Below are 22,161 nucleotides of genomic sequence, written 5' to 3'. Positions count from 1 at the left end.
TGTGCCTCTCCTTCAGGAAGGCTTCTGCGGCCCAGTTTGCTGGCTGACCAAGCAGCACCAGAGTACCATAGGACCCGAAAGCCTGCAGGGCCACGCGACCATTTCCTGCTTGTGGCATTTTAAGTCTCATTTGCTGATGAAACCTACAAGGAGGGCTGGTGAGATGGCTCAGTGGTCTAAAGCACCTACTTAGAACAAGCTTAGCAAAAGCACAGGGACCGCGGTTCAATCCCCCAGCACCACATGCCAGCCAGCCCGCCCCCTGGTGGGCTGAGCTGGCCACACACACACACACACACACACACACACACACACACACAAATAAAATAAATTAAAAAAAAAAAACCTACAAGGAGGCATCTGCTGTCTGCGATTATGAGCCCGGTGTGGGGACTAAGCCCATGGTCTCCTGTTCTCTCACCTGCCTCAAACTTTCCAGCGTCCCTGTCCCACTTTAAGACAGGTCACAGGGTGACTCCTGTCTGCCCTCCACTCCTACCTTTCCTGCAGATAAACAGGGACCTCTCCTGTGCCTACTACGAGGGAGCGTGCACAGCTGGGTCACAGCCAATATCCATGGGTACAATACAACAGAAAGAGGGAGGCAGGGAGAGAGCAAGAGGGAGGGGGTGGGGGTCAAGACAGACAGACAGACAGAGACAGACAGGGACAGAGACAGGCATAGACACAGACACACAGAGACACAGACAGAGAGAGACAGAGACAGACAGAGATAGAGAGACAGAGACAGAAAGAGAGAGAGAGACAGACAGACTGACATAAAGAGAGAGACAGACGGACAGACAGGAACCCTGGAGATGCCCAGAAGTAGTGTCCCTTCCAGCCTGAGTGGGGAGAGGACGGACAACCACACTGGGGCTATCTGCAAGGCTAAAGAGCTAGGGCTCTGGTTTGGGGGCAAGTAGGGCGAGGGAGGACAAGTTGCTGCCCCGGGGCTCCAGGAGCAAGTTCTGACCTGGGGCTGTACCAGTCATGTGCTTCTCTGGCCTGCTCCTCTCTGCACAGCTTGGGAGCGGCACAGATTTCCAGTGACCCTCCTACCCTTGCACAGACTTATTCTGTGGTTCTTGCCCACTTATGACCCTGACAAGCAAAGTGGCTAGCTGTGGAACTCTAATGCCCCGATTTGCACCACATATGGCCTCACTCCGAGACACAGGCCCCAGGGCTCTGGCTCACAGGGCAGCCTTCTTTACTTTCAAGCCCTTCCTCCTGTGGAGCCCTTCCCAGGATAGGCTGGCTTCCGGGGCCTGAGTGCAGACATGGCCCAGCTCAGAGGGTAGTGGCATCAGTGGTCTCAGGTCCTCCACAGCCATGGAGGCGGCGGGGGGCAGGGCATCCAAGCTGGCCTCAGAGTTTTCACCGTGGCCCTCCTGACTGGCGGCTTCACCCTCGGAGAAGGTGCCTGTGTCGGCTGCATCAGCTCCAGAGCTGCTGTCTAAGTTCCCTGCCCCTTGCTCAGTGGCCCCCTCAAGCTTACTGGCCACGTGGCCATCTACTGTGCTCGCCTGTCTCTGTTCGGAGAAGCCCTCAGGGCCGACACAGAGCCCTGCCAGGGGCTGAACAGCGGTCTGAGCTCTGCTCCAGCCGGTCCAGAAGAGGCTGAGCTCTCGGCGGCAGACGGCCACAGTCAGGCTGGTGAGCAGGGTGCTGGACACTAAGTAGAGCAGGGCAGGCTGGCCCGTCTCCATGAGAACCATGGCCAAGAATGTGACCAGCAGGCCCATGGCGTAGGCTATGGTGCAGGCCACGAAGTAGAGCTGACGAGAACGGGTGTGCACGTCGAAACGGTGGCAGTAGGCAACCAGGAAGCCAGGAACCACAATGTCCCCAAACCCGAGGATGGAGAAGGGCTGGTCACACGGTGTCACAGCCAAGGAGCGCAGCTGGGGCACCCTGAGCACCATGGGCAGCTTCTCACGGCTCGAAGAATCTGCTGGGCCCGAGGCAATCTCTAGCATGATGCTCTCACCAGTCTTGGTGAAGAGGGGCGTCACAAAAACAAAGAAGACGTCGAGGGCCAGCAGGACCAGCAGGAAGCAGCTGCAGTTCCTGAGTGTGGGCAGCCGCACTCGCCGCAGCACCAAGAGGCAGTAAGCCATGCCCAGCGCGTCCTGCAGAAGCCACGCCCAGCGGTCCTCATGGCGGTAAGCAACCCAGAGCAGGGTCACCGCGGCACACAGGACGGCCAGCAGCAGCTGGGGCAGCTGCAGGCAGGCCCTGCAGCCAGGAAGGGGCCACTGGCACTGTGGCAGTGGCAGGTGGCGCAGGAGGGGCACCAGGCAGCTGTAGAGCCCGGTGGTGGCACCCAGGCTGAAGACCCCAATCATGACATAGATGAAGCAGTCGTAGAAGAGGTAGAGCAGAGCGACGATGGAGCAGGACATGGCGACCACCGTGCCTGCAGCGGCCAGCGTGAAGTTCACTGATGCACCCTCAGTGTCCTCATCCTCGCAGAGCCCTGGGGGTGTCCTTGCCACCAGGGCCGGCAGCTGGCCAGCAGGCCCCCCACCTCCTCCTCGGGCCCGGCGCCGCTGCAGCCAGGCAGCCTCCACGAGGCCAGCCCAGTAGCCACCCACGGCCACGGTGCCCACGGCCAGGACAAAGATGACCACCAGGTTGTAGTCGACGATGGGCATGGGGGGCGCGTACATGGCTATGCGGATGGTGGCGGCCCCGTGCGTGTGCCTGAGGATGTCCAGCATATCCGTGTAGCGGAGCACAGCCACCGGGATGGCGAGGCCTGGCAAGGGCCGGTGGGGGTCCCCGGACGGCCAGCTGTGGTCTGAGCAATGCTGGTCACCGAGCCGGCTCACGATGAGCAGCCCATGGGCCCCTCGGCCCTGAGCCAGCTGGCCCTTGGCATGGAAGCTGCAGTTGCCCCTCAGGGCCATGGTGGTGGTGTGGCGGAGCGACTGAGGTCTGGAGGAGCTGGGCCAGGCCTGGGGGGCGGGGTCCTTGCCTGGGCACCAGGTGGCCTTGGTGCCGTCATGCAGGGGCAGGAGCGGGGCATGGCGCAGTTCCCGGGGTAGGGTGACGTAGTCAGCGCTGAACAGGACGCAGTAGTCTTTGCTCCAGGTCTCCGATACCACACGGACCACAGCATGTGTACCCTGGGCCACAGCACTGAGGAGGAGGAGGAGGAGGAGGAGGAGCAGGACCACGGGGAGGAGGAAACCCAGGCGCGCCATCCCTCAGTGCCCCAGCGTCACCCCCAGGCGCAGCTGCCCGCAGCCCAGCTCTCTTCCCTGGGGTGGGTGTGGCCCTCTGTCACAGAGCAGATTACACACCTGTCCCGGAAACCAGGGCCACACCTGCCGAGTCATAAAGCTGTGCTGGCCCTGCCGAGAGTGCTGCATGGGGTACAGGGTCCCTCTCAGGACCAAGTTCCTGTACCCTGGCCAAGGTGGAGAGGCCTGGGAGGGGCTGGACCAGGTGGTTTGAGATGAGAGATGGACTGGCTTGAGGACGCCAGCTAGGACTCTGGGTCAACCTTGCCTCTTACCTACCACGTGATCCAGCAAGGTCACTTTCCTCTCTGGGCTTCTTTCTTTAGCTGCAAAAGGTGAACACCCTGGGTCAGTGAGCTTGCAGCCTCCTGGAAGTATGTACTCAATGTGGAGCACTTTTATTGAGCATCTACTAAGTGCCAAGTATTTTACCGACAGTCACTGGACTCCTGAAAGGAGGGATTACTATATTCACCCACAGGCTTCAAGCTGTCCTTCAAAATTGGTTCCCCTATCCACCAGGAATGAGGCCAAAATTCATCTCCAGCCTCCTTTGAGCTAGGGATGGCCCTGTGGGGGTCTCAGCTGAGGAATCATGGTGCTCCTTGTCTATATTCTCTTTTCTTTCCAGACTGAGGGTGGGTCAGTGTCGGGAGCGGCTGCAACTGGAGATGGAGCCGTCATGCGTGTGGGGCTGGAGCAAGGCCACACGAATACATGAGTCACGTGACACCAAGCTGGGAGTGTACAGGTGAACTGCGGTCCTTGGGCAGCTCCTCCTCCTGCCGTCAGGCGATCAGGCCCCACCTGACCCCAGCCCTCTGCATTCTGCCTCTGGTCCTCATTTACTCATCCTCCACCATCCCTCCCCAGGGAAATTTGGGAGCTGTGGGATAGGGCAGCTCAGTGCCTGGCTTGGGTCATGATGAGGAGGACAGTGTCCTGAGGAGAGGAGAGAAAGGGAAGGGAGATGGGTCTCTGAGGGCACGGGACAGTCACCCAGGATACTCACCGAAGACTGCCACCAGGGAGAGACACGGCCGCGTACCAGCCTTCAGCTCGCTGTGGTCTCTCTTTACCGCAGTTGCACCTCTCCCCAACATACCCACGGCCTACATGAGTAGAACTGAGGCTGAGAGAAGCACAGACTGAACCAGCTAAGAAAGGAGTCTGGAACAGAAAGGGAGAATTAGAAGACTGAGCGAGCCCTCTGGCCCGAGTTCCGCGGTCTCCCTGCCCCTCACTGGCTGTCTCTCAGCCCCCTTCTCCCTGAGGCATCATGCTCTCCCCTCCACTGGACCCTCATCGCCCTAAGCCCTTAGCTGTCCACAGTGCACAGACTCTGCTTCTGAGTGGCCGTCCTTCTCCCGGGGCCCTGGCCAGGGCCCACAGCGTGACGTGTCCAAGCCAGGGAATCTCAGAGCGGGCTCCTGCCTTCATCCGCAGAACCCCACGCTTGCCGGCAGCACAGTGCCCAGTCCCTCCAAGGCCTCCCAGCCTAGCTGCCCTTTCTCTGCCCCAAGGTCACCTGACAGCACTGTGCTCTTGTCATTCAGGCCTTGCTGCAAGGTGTACTCCACTGCCACTTCTGGAAAAGCCTAGCCTCCTCCTCATGCCGCCGTTGCAATTTGGGCCTTGCTTTTCTTCTCTTTCCTGCTGGGGAGGGACCCATGGCCTTCGCACTGAGCTGCATCCCTGCCCTTTTTTATAAAACAGCAATAGGCAGAACTGCAACAGTCCTGGAAAGACGAGGAAGCATGCACTGTCAACAACCAGTGGCCTTTTCTTCCCCAGGGCCTGGGAATTACAGTTGTTTATATTGGGTCTGTTTATTTGTTTCTCTTTTACTATAAACTATGTGAGTATACAGTGTACATTTGATGTCTCACGCATGTTTCCAACTTCCACTTTTCTTCTAGGACATCCTTAAGATGCAGTTCCTTGCATAGTCCAGTGGTTTCCACTCTACTATTAGTTTACATGGAAATAGTCTGGTTCCTCATCCTCCACCTGCAAAGGGTTGTTTCTTTCCTGTAGCTTCGATTATGTACAAGGCCACGGAATAAACTAGGTGACTTCACCCCATTTATATTTTGAGAGATAGGGTCTTGCTAAATTGCTATGTTGCCCAGGCTGGATTCGAACTTTTGATCTTCCTGCCTCAGCCTCTCAGAGTGTTGGGATTACAGGTGTGCAGCACCCCGTCCAGCCAGATTTTACTTTCTTCATAGCACCTGTCCCAGCCCAAGGTTTTTGCCTACTTACGTGTTTGCCTCTTGGTTTTCTGGCTTGCACCGCTTGGGCATAAGCTCTGTAAGGACAGGGACCTCGTCTGTCCTGTTTGGTGGTCTTGACTGGCGGAAAAGAAAGCGGTGCTAGCAAAATATACCTGGGATTTGCGGGTGGAGCTAGAGAGGAGCTGGGCTCTTTCAAGCCACACCCCAGCGACCCACCCACCAAGCCAGCAGGAGGACCCCCAAAATCCAGTCTCCTTCACAAGCTCCACCTTCTACCTCTTGAGGCTTGGGGGAGACATCTAGCAACAAACCATAACAGCTGTTAGGGGACTTCTCCAAGGCCACATTTTAGCAGTTTCAAACCCAGGCTGTCGGGTGGTGGAGCTCCGGGCTTAACAATGGCCAGAGCACTGCCTGGGGAGGGGCAGACGTGCTGACCCGGACTGGGTGGGCAGTGGGCTCACTGAAGAAGGTGGTCCCTGCTGGACGCGGGGGCACACTTGTGACTCCAGGCTGGGGCTTGAGGCTCGTGAATCTGACAGCAGCCCGGATAATGTAGGGAGACCCTGTCTCCAAATGAAGAATAGAAGAGAGTTGAGGCTGTAGCTTAGTGGCCAAGCGCCCTGGCTTCACCAGGGTGAACGCTAAGCTATCGCACCTGGTGCTCATATCAGAAAAAGAAGGAACAAGGAACACAGGGAGAGAAAGGAGGGCCGGAAGTCATTAAATCTTCTGTGTGTTTTGCACACTGCTTTAGTCCCTTGGCCTGAAGTTTTCACAAACAAGCTGGTTTTAAACAGAATTTTATTCTCTTGTAGAACTGGAGGGCAAAGGTCTAGCATGTGCTGAATTCTGGTGTCCCCCTCGAAATCTGTCTGCGGGGCCTCATTCCTAGTGCCATGGTATCGGGAGTGGGGCCTTTGAAAATAGTTCAGGAGGGGGGAGCCCTGCTGGTCAGCAGCCTCCTGGAAGAACCAAGGGAGGCCAATGTCCAGCTTTGGGCGGCAACATTCCAAGTGTTCAACTGAACTTTTGTAGGAAAAAGTTTCCCTGCTGGATGAGGTGGCACACGCCTGTGATCCCAGCTCTTGGGAGGGAGGCTGAGGCAAGAGGGTCATTGTGAGTTCGAGGCCAACCTAAGCTACAGAGTGAGCTCAAGGCCAGCACAAACTGCATAGTGAGACCCTGTCTTAAAAAGACAGACAGCCAGATAGAGTTCCCCTTGGTGCCCCTTGCAAACCAGGACTGAGCCCACTCCAGGAGCTGATCCCACCGGCACCTTGGTCTTTCCAGCCTCCCCTGAGAACTGAATTTTGGTCTTCAAGTTGCTCACTGTACGCATTTATCCCAAACAAAGTCCAAAGTCAAGGTGTCAGCAGGGCCCCGCACCCCTGAGAGAGTGGGGAGAAGCCTTCTTATTCCTTTCCTGGTGGTGGCTGGAAAGCCTGCTGCCTCCTGGTTGCGCTGTGTCGCTCCCCCTGGCTGTGCCGCATGGCATTCGCCCTGTCTCTGTCTCTTCTCTTTTTCTGATAAGGGCACCAGTTGGGATTGCTTAGGCTTCACCCTAATGACTTCATCTTGATTCCACCTGCAAGGACCCCACTTCCAAATAAGGTCACATTCATAGGTAGGGGGTTAGGACTACATATCTTTTGGGGGACATGGCTCAATCCAAAGTGCATGCTGTTTACTCCTCAGCAAGCACAGTCACTGACCTCCCCTAAGGCCTCTCCTATTATGAATGCCTATTTTCCATCTTATTTTTCTGTGCTGGGGTTTGAACCCAGAGCCTCTTGGGTGCTAGGCGAATGGAGCCACAGCCCTAGTTTTCAGTCTGAGTCACTTTCCCTGGGACCCCATTCTGATACACTCCACCTGTACCCCTCAGCTCTTGACGCTTGAAGAAGAGTGTGTGAATGTAGAAGACTTTTGAAGTGGTTAGCAAGCAGGCCCCACTGGCTTTGGGTAATCCCCTCCCCTAATTCTGTTTGCCTCTCCAGCTCCTAATTTGACAAATCTCTTTTTTGAGATTCATTTATGTTGTGCTTTTCAAAGTATTCATCTGGATTTCTGTAAGAAACATTTCTCTGGGGCCAGGGAGATGGCTCAGTAGAATAAACACTTTCCTGGCAAGCGTAAGGGTCTGAGTTCAATCCCTGGTTCTGCCAAAAAAAAAAAAAAAAAAAAAAAAAGAAACATTTCTTGTTGTTGGTGTACTTTTGATTTGTCCACTAATATAACATTTAATTAGATTACAAACAGTAATTACAGCCACATGTGAGCTGTCAGGAGCATGTTAGGGAACCCATCTGATGGTCTGATGACAGGCCAGTGTGGGGAGAGGTGGGCAGGGAGTTCTGACTGGGAAGGGGACACACTGTGCCTGTGTGCTGTGGGGGGCTGGGGTGAGGGTGCAGTTTGGGCTGCTCCTGCTACACAGTGTGGTCACCGGGTCCACTCGTCTGATTCCAGTGCCAGCAGGTGGGCAGCCCCTTACTGAGGGATGTGCAAAGGAAACTCTCTGCCCCCAACTAGGATGAGGACCCAGGTACGCGGAGTGACCTGCTCCAGCAGCGCCACTCCTGGTGTGCAGCCGTAAGAATGGAAATCAGGTTCTCAAGAATTGTTGCGCATCCTACGGCCGAGCCGCTCGCCACAGCTTGCAGTAGTGGCCGGAGCCCGAGGCCCACGGCCGATGGACACCATGCTGCACCCCGCAAGGCAAAGCCAGTCGGCCGTGGGAGTGAGGTTGTGGCACATGGTGCGATGTGGGTGGATCTGGAAGACACCACGGCAAGTGGAAGAAGCCAGACAGAAGAACATACTGTGTAGTTGATTCCACTTACTCGAAGTATCTAGAATAAGCAAATCTCTAGAAACGCAGATTCGTGGCAGCCAGGGGTTAGGGGATTGAGAAGTGGGACGTGACCACTGGTGCACTTGGGGTTTCCATCTGGGGTGAAGCGAACACTCAGAACCAGGTAGTGGTGACATATATATATATATATATATATATATATATATATATATATATATTATATATGCCATTAATGCATTTAATGTCATTAGGTTAGACATGTTAATGTGAGTCAAATGGTAAGTTTTAAATTATGTGTATTTTATCGTAATAAAAAAGTGAGGGCCAACTCCAGGCTCCTACAGCAACTGCCCTTGGGTCAGGTCGCGTTTGGATCCCTTGTGCACCCAGGAAGTGCCCCATAGGGGACAAGGCTCCCTGCCTCCGCTTGCCCTGTCCCTCCTCCCTGATCTCCCCTGGGCTTGGACCCTCCCATGGCTCTTCTCATCCCCAGGTCTCCTCTTGGGGCCTGGTTCTGGCTCTGCGCCCCAAAACTCCAGCCCCCCAACTCCCACCACTGGTCCACCAACACTGCATGCCCCTTCTGCCCAGCCACTTGGTGTCCCGGTTGATGTGGTCACACGAGTGGCCAGTGCCTTCTATCTAGCTCAGTCTCTAGACTCTGCAGATGCCCCCCTGGGGCCCCCAGAGGGGCCCTTTCCTTGGTGCCACCCCCTGCAGGACAGCTCTGCTCCCCACCCGAGGTTCCCCTCAGTTAGCGCCTGGGTGCTCAGGCAAAGCCTCTGTGTCCTGTGACACCTGGGTGGGTGTCCTGTATCTTTACGCACCCAGGACAGTGAGGGCAGCAGACCCTGACGGCAGCTCTCAACCCAGCCGCCGCTCAGGAGGGCTGGGCTGGTGTGTGCCCCTCGCTGGCCCCCTCTTGGGCCCTAGCTTGTTGGCAGGCAGCACCCTTCCAGCCACATGAGCCTGGGAAGGCCCCGATCATGGTCTGCTCCCTTGGCATCCCTGCTTCCCCTGTCCCCAGCCTGGGCATGAAGGTGAGAGAGGCGGGGCATGTTGTCCCCGCACCCCACCCTGGCTTGTGCCCACTGTGTTTCAGCCCCCAGAGGCCCCCTGCTCCTTTCCCTCTGCCTTGCCTGGAGAGACAGATTTGTTGTTGTCCCCAACACACTGACAGCCCTTGGAAGACAATGGCCCAGGTCTCCTTTGACCCCCCAGCCATCAGCAGAACCTGCAGGGGCTGGGGGGCTGGGGGGCTGGGGGAGGCTGGGCAGCAGTGACCCAAGCTAGAGCAAGGGTGGCTGGGGACACGGGATGTGCTCTGCAGGCTCCAGTTCATACAGTGAGATCGCACGCTTGTCTGTATGCCATTTGCTCAGGCTGAGAACCCAGAGAACGTGCAGGACAGGGCGCTATGGGAGGGTGGAGGGGCAGGAAAGGCAGACGTGCAGTGCCCGCTGCACAGTGGCTTTGTGGGGGCCTCTCATCCAGGCGTCCACTACGGTACCCTCAGTGTCTCTACCTCGCCGGGCTTCATTTTTCCAGCAGTGGTATCTGCTTCACAGGGCAGAAGAGGTCCACTCAGAGGCCTGGTGCCCAGTGACACAAGGGACACCAGGGTGCCGCTGGGGAGCTGCAGGAAATGTCTGTCCAGACGAGTTTGAAGTTGGGGTGCCTGGGCTGGATGGCCCTGAGACACCTTGGGCTGGAAGCCAGGGCACCCTCGCAGGGGTGAGGCAGAGCCCGGTGGCAGGGTGCAGGGAAATCCACTGTGGCTGGGGTGGAGGAGTGGGTGGGGCAGAGATGAAGGGCAGTCCCCACCTGGCTGGGCCCAGCTACCCTTGTGGGTCCTCTCTTCAAATGGGACACATTCCAGGTCAACCAGAGGGCTCCTCGCTGTGCCCTTGCCCCAGAGGTATGTGGTTGGTCCCAGCCTCCCTGCCCCAGTGCTGTTCTTTGTTTTTTTTTTTTTTTCAGTACTGGGGATTGAACTCAGGACCCTGCACTTGTCAGGCAGGAACTTATTCTACTGAGCTACCCCCTCGGCCCCTCACTCCAGTTCTAAGGACTTAGGTCTTCTGCATGGCCGAAGGCATCAGAGCCCAAGGCCCCTGCCCCACGGAGCGGCTCAGCCTGCTTCTGCTCCGAAATGCTCTGGGTCCCACCTCCCTGGGCTGGTCGATCAGCTAATGCATCTAGAGAGGATTCCCTGGGTTGCAAAGCGATCTGCAGATGGCTCCCACAAAGGCATTAGGATCTGGGCCTCAGAGCCTCCTTCCTTCCCAATCCATGGTCCCCCGAGACATCTGGCCGCCTCCTAGTCCTGGGCCCGGGCAGCTGAGCTGTCTGAACAGTGGGCTGGACAGGCAGCTGAGGCCCTCAGGAAGGGGCTCTGCTGTCCCTCAGGGACAGGAGCCTCAGGAGGGGCTCGAGGGGAAATGGGTCAGGTGCAGGCATTTTTAGCCAACTGTGGCTTCTGGGTGTGGCATGGAGAAAACCCTGCTGGGCCTGAGGGAGAGTTCTGATGGGTCTCGGGGGACCTGGGGGACTCCCACCCTGCAGCTGAAGCACTGGGCCCCTCCCTGCAGGGCAGTGACATATCTCACAGCCCCTGTGGCTCAGAGGGTCCTTCCCACCCCATCGACCCCCAAAGGCAAATGGCTTGGGTGATTGGGCCCGGACTCCCTGGACCTGCCCCTGAAGCCCAGAACCACTGCACTGTGGGCTACAGAGCTTGGGGGCAGGACCTCAAGCCACCCATCCTCCTTGGTCTCTTGGAGGTGAATGACTGTCCAGATGTTCTCCCCAGCTTCTCCGATGACAGTGATGGTGAGTCCTGTCCTCGCTGACTCAGGCTCCGACAGGCTCCTGGCGTCTGTCTGGGCAGCCTTCCCCTCTCCTCTCCAGCACCCAGCAGCTGCACCAAGCAGGACGCACAAGGGGAGGGAGTGGGGCAGAGGCTCCTCCAGCCCCTCAGCACCATCCAGGGTATCTCGACTCATTCATCCCGCAGTGTGTGGAGCAGCATGGAGAGTCATCGCGGCTGTGGCTACCTAGCACTTGTAGTGGCAGTACCACAGTGCCAGTGATGTTCCGGGCACGGGGAGTAGTCCAGTGTCTGATGATTTCACCCGATTTCTACACTATCTTCCACAGTCACTGTGGTCCTTCCTGGCAGCCAGGAGGGCTGTTCCCTACCCCCAACTCCCACCCCAAATTGCTTTTAGAGGCCACCAGCTGATCCCCCAGAGCCTGGAAAGTGGCAGGGTAGGGTGCCCCATAAAGCCTTCACAGACACCCTCAGCCCCTCCAGATGCTGTGCCATTGAGCTCACGAGAGTCTGCCTGGTCTGCTCCTGGTGTCCCAGCATGCCGCTCCTTTGGATGCAACTGTGTGCGTGCGTGCGTGTGTGTGCGCGTGTGCGCACGCGCACAGGCGCTCACCGCATCTGCACAGCCGTCCTTGCTGTCAGAGGTCTGACACAAGGCCCAGGTGACACTGGGCCCTCGAGCGCCTGCTGTCTCACTCACAGGCCTGGCCCTGGACTGAGCTCACGCTGGCTTCTGACCACAGCACTGGCCTGAGCGCTCCCAGGTGCTTAGTGGGATGGGTGCCTCAGCGGAGCAGGGGTCAGGCCCCTCTGCTGCCAGACTCCTGCTTCCTGTACTGTGCCCTGCTGGGCCAGCCTCGCTGCCTTTCCTCTCCATTCTCCTGTCCCTCGTGTTCGTAACAGAGACCTGCCCTCAAGGTCACTTGGGGGCACCCTAGACTGGGCAGCATCTCAGGTCTGCTCAGCTTCTAGCCTCCCAGCCCCTCTGCCGCTTCTCAGGGCGAGGCCTCCCCCAGGCGGGGCCCCTCCTTCTCTGTCCTTTGCCACATTCGTTCCAGCTGTCCTTGGCCACTGCAACGCTCCTCTATGGCACTAGCCCTCCTGTCCCAGTTGTCCTCTTTACCAAGAGCTGTCCTTCACTAGCCAGCCTGGCAGAACCATCTCCTGCCACCTCCTACCCCTGCCTGCCCACATGGCGCATCCAGGTGGCATGAGTGGTGTCAGGTTTCTCAGGAACACTGCCTTCTGAAGGCTGAAAACGTGCCCACCTCTCTAAGGCACCCTCTCCTACTCCCCGGGTGGAGTACAAGCCTTCACAAATGCTGGTGGAAAAAGATAAATATTTTATTTACATCATTTTCCCCTTGCACTGACATACTTGTCTCCTAGCTCCCACCCCAAAGCATGCTCTATTGGTCTACCCCTGGACACAGCTGGCCCAGTGGGGACAGACCAGTCTACCCCTGCAGCGGGGTGAGCTGAACAGGACCACTTGTCCTGTCCAGCCCATTGGGCAGAGGGGTCCTTTCCCCTTGCTCAGCTTGGGAGCTTGTCCCGGAGGCTGTGTACCCCAAGGTTCTCTGTCTTCCTCTAAGGAGGCTCGCCAAATTGGGAGACACCCAGGGGCAGAAGGTGGCAGGACTCAGGGCAAGAGAACAGTTGGTGGGTAAATGGGGGGAAAGCTGGGGTGACCTACAGGGTAGTATCCCCCATGGGTGCCAGGCAGCAAAGCAGGGCATTTGTAGTGGCAGTGCCACGGTGCCAGTGACGCTCTGGTGACGAGCGAGTAGTCCAACGTCTAATGACGTCACCTGATTTCTATGCTATCTCCAGGGCTCCCTCCTGGACTGTGTGGCCTTGCTTCTCGGTGCTGTCCAAGGCACTGCTAAGGCCGGGACGCGTCACGGCAGATGGACGCTGCCCCAAGTTTTCCACGATGCCACGGGGAAGTGAATCACCTCCCAAGGCTGCAGGGGACCCGGGTCCCTGTGCTCTGTGAGAAGGCAGCGCTCAGAGGGCCTGAGTGCTGCGGTGTGGGTAGACCAGCTCTCCACTTCTGTCCCACCCATCCCACTCTCTGGGATGAGCACCCTGACCTGCTGCAGGCTACTGTGCACCCATGAGCGTAGAAATCCTGCTGGTTTTGGAGTTGGCGTCCCCGACTTTTGGGGCCACTGCTCCTGGGGGAAAGGTGCTGGCCGCCCCCACACGAGGTGGTCGGCGAGCCTGGCCTTCATCTTCACAGCCACAGACCTCAGGGGCTGCTGTTCATGGCCTGTAGCTCAGACAGCCGTGGACTGCTTGATGCTGTGGAAGCTGACCCGGGTTGGGGAGGTGGGGATGGACATGGCGCGGGCCACGCGGGCACGGATGGAGTGCTTGTCCTGCCATCGGTGCCACCTCTTCCGGACAGCAGAGCGGACCTATGGGCACAGGGCAGAGGCTTGGAATGGCTCCCTGCCCTGGGCTGCCACAAGCAGAGGAGCCCACAGAAGATGGTGACATTTTACAAGGCTGACATTTGGTGGCTTTGGAGCCTGCGGGTTCCCTTCCCTCAGCCCACAGGGAGCGCTGCCCAGGGGTCAGCCTTTCGTTCTCAGATTCTTTTGCAAGACTGAAGCCCAGGATTCCACCCATGATGCACCCCACAGAACCTGAGGGCAGGGGCCGAGCTGCTTTAGGGGCACCGGGGTGGGGAGCTCTGTCCTGTGGCCTCCACATCGTAAGCCCAGCATGCACCCAGGTCCTCACCTCGCTGTTGAGGAAACAGTAGAACACAGACACGAAGAAACCCTGAGGACAGAAGGACGGCCAGAGCCTGTGTAAGCAGGGTCCCCCGATCCTGGGCTGTCCCCAGCTCCTGGGCTCCTAGGTCTGTGTGGAGTGAGCCCCCACCCAAAGAGGTGCACACCAGGCCCTGCAGAGTGGGGGCGGCCAAGCCCAACGAGGCAGGGAGGGAGGCCACACCTGGAAGGACTCCAGGAAGGAGTTGAAGTAGATGAAGACGACCCGGGAGACTTCATCCTCCCCGGGGTTGACAAAGAACAGCATGTAGGTGATTCCCAAGAGAGGCAGCAGCACCAGTGTGGCCTTCACAGCCTTCCTGGGGTTAGGGAGGACAGGGCCCAGTCAGAGCCCAGATGGAAAAGGTTGGGCTCTGGCCAGCAAGGCAGCCTGGGCCTGGAGGGGCTCAGGAAGGTCTACAGAGGGGGAGCTATACATTCGGGGGCACCACCAGCTGGAATGAACCCCCTGCTCGGAGGCCAGGACTCCAAAGCCCCATGGGGGGAGATGGGAGCCAGGTACCTGTACTGAATGGTCTCAGATGTGGTGGATGCCCGAAGTTTGGTCATGAGGATGCGGACGATATTGAAAAGGAAGATGAAATTGATCTGCAATTTGAGCACACCAGTGGGGATGGGGTGTGGATGTGGGCAGGTGTGGGGTGGGGAGCAGGACGTGCCCTCGGTTTTGCAGCTCTGCCTTGGGGCCCCCACTCCCCACTGTCACCCTCCACAGGTTGACACTGACACTTTTCTGGCTGGGCCCCTCTTTGGTCCCCACATTCAGGCAAACTGCCCCCTCTGTCCACTCTGGATATTGACTGCCTCTCCCTACTGGGCCGTCTCCCATGCCCCACTGAGGTTCTTACCAGCAGGACCAAGATCATGGGGCCCTGGTAGATGTAGTCAGTGTACACTCCGGGCCTTTTGCCAAACCAGCACCTGGAAGGCCAGAGCAAGAAGGGGAGAGGGCGTCATCCGGGCCTCTGAAGGTGTGGGAGGGGCAGTGCCCTGTCAGGGTGGGACTGGGGCTGACAGCCATGACGTGGGTGCCGCAATTCCGATCCTGGCAGAACGAGTCAGTTGGTCCCACGCAGGGCCTCCGCGCCATCCCACCTGCAGCCCAGACGGCATCTTCACTGTGAGGCGGGAAGCCAGAAGCAAGCCGTGGCAAGGAGAGGCGCTGCGCAAATGCCCACTGGGACCAGCACAGCACCGATTCCTCGGTTTCCCGTGGCCCCGGTGGCTGTGCCAAGCATGCCCACTGGCATGGGCACCTGATGGGGGCACCCTCTGAACCCGCTCCAGTGCAGCCCAACTGACCCACGGCACAGGAGGTCACAGGCCTGAGCTGCTCTCTAGCATCCCGGGAGCTGGGTGGGGACACAGCAACTGGAAGTCCTATCCTTCCATAAACCAGAAAGTGAAATTATGTGAAATCTCTTGGTTTTTTAAAATATTGGCTACAGAATCAAGTTTTTGAAAAAAATGCAACTCAGGCCAAACACAACTGTCTCTGGGCCACATCTAGCCCTCTCCCTTCTCTAACTTCTCACGCCTCTGCTGTGAGTCGCAGGCTCTGCACTGTACACCAGATGGCGCTGCAGAGCCGCAGCAGGGGCACTTTCTCGCTCTGGCCCGGGCGGACCTTTCCCATCACCGAGCACCTTGCAGCACGCACGCACGCACGCACGCACACACACAAACACGCTCCAACGCTGCTGTGGACCCAGGTCCCAACCCACAGCTGAAGACGTGGAAGAGAATTTCCAGAGTCCTGCAGAGCCCAGTGAGGCTGCGGTGCGCCCTGCGGGGAGGGCGGGAGCTGCCCCAGCGGCCCAGGCCCTGGACCATCAGCTGGTCGGCTCTGGCAAGGACCTCGGCCCCTCCCTTGGTTGGCTGGGTTGGCCTTTTCCTCTGGCTCTCTCTAGGTTTTCAATCTTAGCTGTACACTGGGCAGTTTTAAAAAATTCCTGGAGGCCAGGCAGTCACCCAAATGGCATCCAGCTGTTGGAGTGATGCCTGGGCACCAGCCTTTCCTAGAGCGTCCCGGGCAACTCTTTTTTTTTTTTATTTTTGCAGAACCAGGGATTGAACTCAGGCCCTTGCGCTTGCCAGGGAAGCGTGTATTCTACTGAACCATCTTCCAGGCCCCAGGCAACTCTTGTAGGGCGTGGCTGAGAATGCTCCAGCAGAAGTCTAGTTCTCAGGGGTGCCTGGGAACGCAGGTCTCCTATACAGGAAGCTCCAGGCTTCAGAGCTGCAAAGAGCCCGAGGCCAAGAGGGGCCAGTTTCTACCAGAGGAAGCTTTCTGTCAGAATAATCTTAATGTTGATGAAAACATTTATGTAGCGTTCTCCTGGTGCCAGATGCTGTTGTACGTGCCTAACACACATTAATGCGTGTGTCCCCACCACAACCCTCTCAAGCAGGTGCTATCAGATGTCCACTTTGCTGATGAGGAAACTGAGGCCCTCGACATTAATGAGCCAGCTCATGGAGCTGCTGAATAGTGGAGCCACACGAAAGACTGGAGCAGGCTGACCCTGCAGCCTCCTCTCCTTGAAGGTCAAGGGAGGAAATGGAGCTTGGACCCCAGTGTCTAGTTCCCCTCTTGCCAGAGCACACGTGGGGGCTCTCTGAACTGAGTCCAGCCCCAACTCTCTGCCTTTGCCCATGCAGAAGCCACGGTCCTGACAAAAAGCAGGATGGCACAAGGCTCTCAGGGGGCACCAGGCAGCCTGGGCTGGGTGTCCTAGCCGTGGGGTGCAGGGAGGGGAAGGAGGTAACTTACTTCTCATTGTCGTAATACATCTTCCCGATGGCCCAGGCCACAATGATGGGGAAAGGCACACCTGGGGGAGAGAAGGGCCAAGTCACTGAGCCCTGGGGCAGGTTCTGGAGGGACCCAGTGCAGCCGCCCAGGCCTCCCTAGAGAGGCTGCTAGGGGTTGAGGTGAAGCTTGAGCTCACCTATCTTCAAGATCTCCCTGCCCCGTCCCTAAGGAAGGTGCACGCTCCACCATCCCCAGGCCTTGGTCTCCCGGTCCCCAAGGAGAGAGGCGGCAGGAGCCCTGGCTCACCCCAGCCAATGCAGATGAACATCCACTTGCGCAGCCGGTCGGTGGAGTAGGTAAGCACTATGGCTGTGTGCAGGTAGCAGCCCTCACCGAACATCCAGAAGAAATTGGTCACGTGGAAGTAGTTGTAGGCTGCGGTCACCAGCCTGCACCAGGCCTGCCCCCACCCCAGAGACATGCTGAGCAGGGTGTGGGAGCAGTGTGGCACCCCACGCTGGGCCTGGGCCCTCTTGGGACCCTGCTTGTGTTCTGTGGCCCCCCGAGGGCAGCTGAACCCACTCCCGCCTCGGGCCCCAAGCGCAGTCCCCGCCTGTGGCAGCAGAACGCACCACGTTGCTGTGGTGCACCTCGGGGCTCATGGTGCGCTGGACCACGAACCATGTGGCATTGCGCAGGATGAAGGCTGAGATGAGGTTCCAGTGGATGATATTTCGCAGGCAGCGGATGCTCCTGGTAGGCATGTGGCCAGAGCAACAGCAGAAAGAGAGGTAAGGGACAGGCTGCGGGCCGCACACCAGCGCCACGCTCGGGTGGGGAAACGGAGGCTCTGAGCAAGTGACTGGACAGGCCGCACTGGGAGCAGCAGGCCTTGCCTGATGGCCCACGGGGCCCTCTCTGCCTGTGTCATCCCGGACACACTCCAGGATGGAGTGGGGCAGGTCTGCGTGGGTACTGGCATGGCTACTGGCATGGGGATCATGCTTACGCGATTCCAGCTACTCCAGGGCCGAGAGTCAGAGCTCGGCACCCTAAGAGGCCGCCATGGGAGGCCCTGGCTCCTGCTCGCACCTGTCCCCACTGCTTGGCCCTACCACCTGGCACACTCCCACCTGAGGTGTAGTACCACGCCATGGAGACCCCTCCTGGTTCCACCTGCCCCACCAGGGCCCAGGACGCAAGTGCTCAAAGTCCAGCCTGAGTGCAGATGGCGCGGCTGGGCCAGGGCAGAAGAGGCTCTGACAGAGACTCTGAGAGGTCCCAGAGTCCCTCTCTGCCACCCGCTGGGGGAGCTGAGGAAAGGACGCCCACCCCAGAGGCGGCCCACCCCACAGGCAGCCCAGCGTCTTCCTTCTCTGCCCGGCCTGAGGACACAGGGCTGCAGATGGACTCGAGGCCCTCCTCACCTGAGCCGCAGGAAGAGGACGAAGGCCAGCAGGAGGGCCACCAGGGAGATGCAGTGGCCCAAGTAGTTGATGATGACGGCAACCTGGTAGTGCACTTTGCTCTTTTTCTGAGGCAGGAGAGAGGGGCAGAGGTGAGGCTCCTGTAAGTCCAGCCCTGTGCCCCTGGACACACAGTGGGCAGTGCCCGGGCTGAGGGAGGCCCAGCGGTAGAGGTCTTCTGCCCTGCAGCCCCGTGCCTTGGCGCATCACTGTCAGCCCCAGGCCCTGCTCACTGCTCTACGTGGCTGGGGCGGGGCGGATGCTGCACCGTGAAGCCAACCCAGACAGGCTCCCACGCTCACGCTCGCCCAGCTCCAGGCGCTCTCAGTGAGACCCCACCCCCGAGGACCCTTCTCGCTTCCCAGTCGGAATGGGGTCCCTGCCTCTGGGCTACCCCGCCTCCCTCTGGTGGAAGCTGGAGTTGGCTCCTACTCACAGGAGCAGGAGAGGCAGCACTGTACTTCAAGACCCTGAGCAATCACACAGACAAATCCCTGGACTCTCTCTCTGTTGCTTCCCAGAGCCTTTCCCTCCCCTGGCCCAGGGCTCTGCTTCGAAGTGACCGAACTTCTTCAGTTTCCTAATTTACATCTTAATTAAATGTATTGATGGAAGCTACTGCCCCCGTTTCTAATCATTGAAAGCTGCAAGAGGAAAAGTGAGGAAGCTCTTACAGAAGGTTTGTATGCATGCATCTTTGCAAACCTGTGCCATGACCCCATGGGAAAAGCCAGAAGGGCACCTGCAACTGAAATTTTGCAGAAGAAGAGGCCCTGCCAGGCATGGTGGCACACACCTGTGATCCCAGCACGCAGGAGGCTGAGGTAGGAGGATCACAAGCTTAAGGCCAGCTTTGGCTACAGTGAGTTTAAGACCAGCCTGAACTACAGAGCAAAGAAAAAGACCTGCCCCAGCCCCACAAAGAGAAAGAGACCCAGAAGCATGCTGACGGCTCAACGTCACCCAGCTTCGGCTGCAGAGCCACTTTGCACCATACATGCAGACTGGCAAGATGCTAGATTATCACAGGCCCCTACCACATGGGTCAGCCAGTCTCCAGTGCTCCGAAGGTTCCTGTCCCCTGTCCCTGAACAAAGTCCCCACCCACCCTTTTCTATGTCCCAGGAAGGCATGGGCTGGAAACCCACAGCAGGAACATAGTTAGGACCCATCATTATGTGATGGAGAAAAGAAGGAAGTAGGCAAACTGGAAAGCAGCAGGCTCAGAGAAAGGGTCCCTGGTAGCACTCTGCCCTCCCTTGCCCTCTGAGGCGCTGGGGTGGGACAGTGCACACAGCCTGCAGCTCACAAGCGCAGAGAAGGGACACCAAGCTTTCCCTCCCACCAGAGCCCCACAGAGGGGCCGGGGAGGTAGCTCTGTGGCATAAGCGCCTGCCTGGCAAGGTCCTGAGTTCAATCCCTGGTACAAAACAAGAAAAACACAAAAACACAGAGCCTCACTGAGCTCTGGACCCCCACAGACCATTCCACTAGAATGTCCGTGGAAGTCCTGACAAGTTGTCCCAAGGAGCCAGGTCCCACTCCACCTTTCTTCTGGATGAGGAAACTGAGGCTTCAGAAAGCCCCAGAACAAGGGAGGTGGCTCAGGGGGGAACAACTGGCAGGCTTCCCCCCAAGGCCGCACTCTCCTGCTGTGCTCCCCCTTCCCATGGACATGCCACAGGGCCAGGCAGCTGGGCGGGAGGGAAAGGAGCAAGGCAGCTAAGAGGGGCTGAGAGCCCGGCAGGTGCTGCAGTCTGAGGCTCTAGAAGAGAGGCACACCCCAGATCCTGTTTGGAGCTGATCCTAACAGCCTCTTACTACATTTCACACGAATCAGTGCTGAAAAGCCCCTAGGTGCTGACAGCCCTGCACAGCCAAGAATGCTGTGGGCGCCAGCTTCTTTCACAGGCCAAAGGGGGACCAGGGAGCTGGGGTGCAGGGAGCCCCTTCTGTCTGGGGCCAGGTACGCCTGGGTTTTGTGGTCTAGAAGAGCGCCTACTATAGCTGGGCACTGTGCCAGTGCCTCACATGGTGTCTTTGCTTTTCTTTGTCATAATGAGGCTTTGATCCTGGTGCTTAGGTCCCTGCATTCCTCCTAACAGGCTGGGAACCGGGGCTGGCAGGCTTTAAAGTCCCTCTTCTCCCTGCATCCACAGTGAACTTCCTGGGGGACAGAGAGAGACTGATAACAGAAGGGCTCTCTGGGGAGTGCTCCACTGTGCTGGGCCAAGGTCTCTGGAGGGATTCTGCAGGGACAATGTGTCTCAGACTCCCCAGCTTCTGGAATCCGGAGTCCATAGCTGCTCATTATAAGTCCCCCAAGTGCAGATGTTCTGTTACAGAGGCACGAAGCTGGACACCAACATCCTGAGAGAGGAACGCCTCTGGCGATCCCCAAACAGAACAGCAAGTGACAAGGAGAAGCATCCACTAAGAAGCAGAGATCCAACCAGCACTGTCCAGAGACAGCAGTACCCGAGGGACACACGCACTCTTGGAGGTGGCCAACACAGCCCAAGAAAAAACCAGCAATACCTTGAGAGGTGGTCAGTAACGCCCAGAAAGGGCAGCCAGCACTTCCCCCAGGATAGCCAGTGGCCAGGCAGAGGCCCAGTGGCACCCAGAGAGCCCGTGACCAGCCAGCTCGGATTGCACAAGCAGCTGGATGCCTGAAGGTCAAAGGGGTCAGAAGACTGGAGACTCCCCGAGGAAGGCAGAGGCTGCCGTGCTGGGCGCTCCATGACCAGAATCCAGCAGGCATGCCCACCTGGCCCCGAGCTGCCTCTGCAGAGGCCACCAGGGGCAGGGTTGTGACACCTGTCCCCAGGCCTGAGATCACCACTGCTCCTCCCATCTTGCCCCTGCTCACCCCACAGTCGGTCAGTCGCTTCTCTCCAGGCTCCCTGAGCTGCTTCCTCCCCACCAGCAGACACCCTAGCCCCAGGCAGAAGTCCTAGCCCTGTGCCAGTGACAGAGCTAGACTCTCCACTGGGGCCAGAAGCCCAGTTTCAGAAGCCCTGGTCCCTCCAACACACCATCCCCAGCCCTGATGAACTGACCTGCAGACCAGGCACCCAGAGTCCCTATGTGTCACCAAGAGGAGCCCTCTGTGCTCCAGCCTCAGTCCTTCTGGATGGGGTGAGGGGGGAGGGGAAAGTGTGCAAGCCTCGGGGCAGGCAGAGGGCAGTGGGGTGAGGGTGCTGATAGGGCTGGGGGGGCTGTTTCATCCCTAGGCCTAGCCAGCTGGGGACTGAGGGTGCTGGCTGTGGGCGGGTCTTAGAGCCTGGCTCCTGGGCTCCTCACACGGTCCATTTGTTTCATTTCGTGGCAGAGCCCTTTATTTACAATGCTCGGGCACTGGTGCTTGATTAGGCTGAGCTGAGAAACCTGCCACTCATCTAGTGTGCAGCCTTGCCCTGCAGCTCCCAGGGAGCGGAGCCTGGGGTTTGGGGTGGGCCCAGTGAGGCAGAGGGCCTGCACTTTCACTAATTAAACTGACTGATGAACAGACTGGCTAAGCAGGGGCACAGTGGCAGAGGTGAGTTGGGCAGGGTGGTCACAGTGCCACGGGGTATGCGTGGGCAGCAGTAACTGGAGGACGGGGTGCTCTTGCTCCTGGGCCGTACCCCCTGCTGTGACTGCCCACCCCTCCGAAAGCCAGAGGAGATGGAAGGCAGATGGCATCGTCTCCACAGGTTGGGGCTCCAGCAAATGCAGCCTCCCACATGCTAGGGGCCACGAGCAGGGGCCACGGCACATGCCACTGTTGTGTCCTGTCCTGCTCCCAGGTGGTGGGTCTTTGACAGGTGCTGGGGAGACACTGGGCGGGTGCTGAGTGTCCCCCATCAGCCTAGAAAAGGAAGGGGCTGAAGCTGGAGCCAGAAAGATGGGGAACCTGAAGACCCAGCCCTTACGATCAGGAGGCTTGGACACAGTGAGCGGCGGTGGCCATGTCAGCTCTGCGGATGCCCACTGAGGGCACCAATGCCTGCCC

At 58.4% G+C, this 22,161-nt stretch overlaps 2 protein-coding genes across 3 annotated transcripts in view; both read right to left on the bottom strand.

Moving 5' to 3' along the window:
- Positions 1-1,196: 1,196 nt before the first annotated feature.
- On the bottom strand, positions 1,197-3,229 carry Sppl2c (signal peptide peptidase like 2C). The gene has a single exon (XM_004630151.2). It carries the CDS (start codon positions 3,210-3,212, stop codon positions 1,197-1,199), a length of 2,016 nt encoding a protein of 671 aa, XP_004630208.1. The 5' UTR covers positions 3,213-3,229.
- A 10,192-nt stretch (positions 3,230-13,421) lies between these two features.
- Crhr1 (corticotropin releasing hormone receptor 1) overlaps positions 13,422-22,161 on the bottom strand; it is a 40,652-nt gene continuing 31,912 nt past the window's right edge. For both annotated transcript variants that reach the window (XM_004629989.2, XM_004629990.1), the window contains 9 exons: positions 18,126-18,232; positions 17,331-17,451; positions 17,005-17,158; positions 16,717-16,777; positions 14,792-14,864; positions 14,446-14,531; positions 14,107-14,242; positions 13,891-13,932; positions 13,422-13,562 (listed from right to left, as the gene is read on the bottom strand). In XM_004629989.2, the coding sequence (XP_004630046.1) occupies positions 13,422-13,562; positions 13,891-13,932; positions 14,107-14,242; positions 14,446-14,531; positions 14,792-14,864; positions 16,717-16,777; positions 17,005-17,158; positions 17,331-17,451; positions 18,126-18,232 (921 nt within the window). The remainder of the gene's footprint in view (positions 13,563-13,890; positions 13,933-14,106; positions 14,243-14,445; positions 14,532-14,791; positions 14,865-16,716; positions 16,778-17,004; positions 17,159-17,330; positions 17,452-18,125; positions 18,233-22,161) is intronic.

The sequence above is a fragment of the Octodon degus genome, unplaced genomic scaffold, assembly GCF_000260255.1.
Source record: "Octodon degus isolate 3935 unplaced genomic scaffold, OctDeg1.0 scaffold00033, whole genome shotgun sequence".
NCBI classification, from domain to species: Eukaryota; Metazoa; Chordata; class Mammalia; order Rodentia; family Octodontidae; genus Octodon; species Octodon degus.
Note: the sequence above shows the minus strand (reverse complement) of the source record. Positions and strands in the feature narration are given on the sequence as shown.